Here is a 3,796-nt window from a genome sequence, read left to right as displayed (position 1 = left end):
TGGTCTTGAACTCCTGACCTCAGGTGATCCGCCCACCTTGTCCTCCCAAAGTGCTGGGATTACAGGCGTGAGCCACTGTGCCTGGCCATTTTTCCAGCTTCTTAAGGTGTAAGCTGAGGTCACTGATTTGAAATCATTATTCTTTCAATAATATATGCATTCAGTGCTACAAATTTCTCCATAAGTGCTAACTGAGCATCACCCCACAAATCCTGATATGTTGTGTTTTCATTTCCATTCAGTTCAAACTACTTTCTGATTTTTCTTTCTTCTTTGACTCACATTTTATTTAGAAGTATAAAGTTCTGGTTTCCAAATATCTGTGGATTTTCCACCAACCTTTCCATTATTAATTTCTATTTTAATTATACTGTGTTCAGAGAGCATACTGTGTATGAGGTGAAGTCTTCTAAATGTATTAAAATTTGTTTTCAAACCTAGAATATAGTCTATGCCCATAAATGTTTCATGAACACTTGGAAAAAAAAGTATATTCTTCTATGTTATACGGAGTGCTCTTTCAAGTCAGGCCAGGTTGGTTAATGGTTCAAGTCTATTATAATCTCGCTGATACGCTGCTTGTCCCATCATTTATTGAAAGAGTATTTGAAATCTCCACAATTATGAATAGCTACTTTGCCATAAAATTCTCAGCTTCTGCTTCACATGTTTTGAAGCATATTAGGGGCAAAAATGTTTAAAACTATTATGTCTTCTTGATTAACTGACCCTTTTATCATTATAAAATAACATTCTTTATACATATTAATAGTTTTGGCTCTGAAATCCACTTTGTTATTAATATAGCCATTTCTGCTTTCTTTCGACTACTGTTAAGCATGGTATATATTTTTTCATCCTTTTAAATGTTTTTTTCTTTCTATTCAGGTATGTTTCTTATATACAGCATATACTTAGGTCATCAAATCTCACAATCTCTATCTTTTAATTGGGATGCTTAAACCATTTAGATTTCATGTAATTACTGATATAATTAGGCTTAAGATTATCATCTTGAAATTTATTTTATGTCCTATCCATTCTTTCTTTTTTTCTTTTTATGCCTTTGTTTGGATTGAGAATTTTTAAAATTCCATTTCTCTCTTCCATTATTAGCTGTAATTCTTTGTTTTGCTATTTTAGTAGTTGCTTTAGGGTTTATTGTTAAACCCCTTGCTAGAAACATAAGCTTTGTAAGGGAGGGAATTGATGTCAGTTTTGTTCTCTGCTGTATCCTCATGTTTAGAAGACTACCTGACACATGGAAGACATTCATTAAATATTTGATAAATACACAAACAGAAAAACCAAATTATAGGTTACAAAGGCATATTAATGTTCATCCACTTAACGATCACTAAGATCTGATCACTGAAAACAGTTTTTGTGTTCTGTTTTCAATGATCAGATCTAAGTGATTGTTAATAATGGCAATATATACATACAAAGGCAAACAAAATATACAGGTTCTGTATAAAAATATTTGATAGTAATAAAAATGAACCAGATGCTATATAGTATTAATGTTAATACAGCCATATTAAAAAAAGTGCAAAGTAAGTAAAATAAAACCAGCTAAATTCAAATTAGGCTTGTTAATGAAAAAAGTATAAAAAGGAATGGTTATAAAAATGTAATATCCCTTGTACCACTTTAATGATTTTAATTATATTGATAACAGGCATTTACTAATAATCTAAAAATGAATTGATAGACCATCTAAAACTCTGTACTATACTCAGTTCTTGCTCTCAGACTGGGTTTAAAGTAATATATTAAGTTATAATTATGTCTAGAGATATTGTAACTATCTGCTAGAGCTAGGGTGCTCTATAGAATTGTATGCAGTGAATCAGACAAAGAAACAGTAATATTCTGCCAATTTCTCAAACCTCACAAATCATCTGGACTTCACAGGCCTAATAGAATCATTCTCCTTAGTAAGTAGGGTAAGCTTCATGTTGAATCTTAGCATTATTTGGAATGTGTAATTGTGAAAAATCACTACTGTAAGAGAAATGTATTAAAATATATTTAAGCAAAGAATTAAATGCAACCCAGGACAGTATAACTTGTATGAACAAAAAGAATACTATAGGTTCATCAAACATTACTGGTCAAAAATCTATAATAAAGCATACTAAAAATATTTCTATTACTTTTGACCTGACGATAACTAGCCAAGATTAGATATTACCTGAGAGATTTCCTGTTGATATACTGTAAAATGTTCCTTGCTGATCTGTGGGAGGTAGAATGAAGGTATGACTTCAGTATCCACAAAGTTCAATCCCCATGTTTTTGTGAAGAAGTCAGATTCTCTTTTTGCTAATCTAGGATCATTTAATGCTGCTGGGAGATTTACTTTGGAATGATATACAGTCCATCTATGTTGATCTGTAACTAGAGATGGGGCAACATATAAACTATGTGAATCACCTGCAAAAAGTAAACAAGAGAACTCTGTAAATGCTGTAAAGTTGGTTCTATGTTTGAAAGTACACACTAGCACACTAGAAAACTAAAAATGCATAGATTTCATCTTATGCAAACCAACTAATCTTCCACAGTAAATGATTTAATAAAAATCAATCTGATTGAATAATCTTCAGCCGCCAGCATCAATTACTAAGGCTTTGAAAAACATGCACGAGATAAAAGATATGCAAAATTTGAGAGTTATAGTTGCAGGGTGGAGTGAACAGTCAAAGTCATTCATGAATTCTTTTCCTTAATGTACAATTACTCTATCTTTTTTTTTAACATCAGAACTATGCTACCTTCTATTATAAATTTTCTATCCTTTAATACCCCACTGTTTTTTAGAGGTAGGCTTCTTTTCTATTATATCATGGCAGGTTCTCCTGGATAAAATATTCTTTGGCTTATAATTAGGTGACATAAATGTTGCTGTGGCATTAATCATACAAGAAGGAAAAATATATACTCTATTCTCATTATCAGTAGTATTTTTGTTCTATAAAGTTATTGTGAATATGGAATTAGCAAATATTGAACCACTGCTTGTAGGGAAACTGAAGAGTTAGGTTCCTGTGAGCCTTTGGTCACAATAGTTTCATCAACCGATCAATACATAACCTTGTTTTGTATGTTTAAAGATGCCTTATCAGTATACATCATTGATTCACTAACACTGAACTTGTGGCTAACAGCACTGTAATTTATGCCTGAATGAAGCTCACACAACACATGTATATTCTCCGTAAGGGACATCATAGCCTTCTTGCACTTAGGAACTCCAGATAGCATTTCAGCACTATGCTTAGGGGCAATTTAAACAGCAAAATCACCAAGCTCCGAACATGTGGCACCAAGTAAAAACAGACCACAAAAAGAACATTAGTTTATAGTATGAGAGCTGAAACAAGAAGGCATAGCTTTGCCTTATTCAACTTCAGCTGGGAATGCATGTGTCAGGTATTTCAAATCTTTCACTTCTCTGCACATGACTGCAAATTATCACAAATGTGCCACAAGTAGTGATTTGGGGATTATGAATAAATTTTAAGAAGTCAGGAGAATTTGCAAATACATAATATGCAAATGATGAGCGCTGACTGTACCATGTTTTAACTAAGCAGTTTTCAATCTGTACCTTCATTTTCAACACTTCTTCAGTTTATATAAGTAATGCATGAAATACATGAAAAAAACTATATTCCAATTTCCCAATCATTTCCAAGTGATTTTTTTTTTTTTTGAGACAGAGTCTCGCTCTGTCACCCAAGCTGGAGTGTACTGCAACCTCCACTTCCCAGGTTCAAGTGATTCTCCT

General features: G+C 32.6%; 1 protein-coding gene across 2 annotated transcripts in view; it reads right to left on the bottom strand.

Moving 5' to 3' along the window:
• The window catches only part of VPS54 (vacuolar protein sorting 54 homolog (S. cerevisiae)), a 105,128-nt gene that overhangs the window by 100,552 nt on the left and 780 nt on the right, over nucleotides 1–3,796 (bottom strand). The window contains exon 2 of one of the 2 annotated variants that reach the window (XM_011944623.1): nucleotides 2,198–2,439. In XM_011944623.1, the coding sequence (XP_011800013.1) occupies nucleotides 2,198–2,439 (242 nt within the window). The remainder of the gene's footprint in view (nucleotides 1–2,197; nucleotides 2,440–3,796) is intronic. The other variant, XM_011944630.1, reaches the window with a different exon arrangement.

Source organism: Colobus angolensis, unplaced genomic scaffold, assembly GCF_000951035.1.
Source record: "Colobus angolensis palliatus isolate OR3802 unplaced genomic scaffold, Cang.pa_1.0 Scaffold105, whole genome shotgun sequence".
NCBI lineage: Eukaryota > Metazoa > Chordata > Mammalia > Primates > Cercopithecidae > Colobus > Colobus angolensis.
The sequence above is the reverse complement of the archived record's forward strand: the minus strand, read 5'-3'. Positions and strand labels throughout refer to the sequence as shown.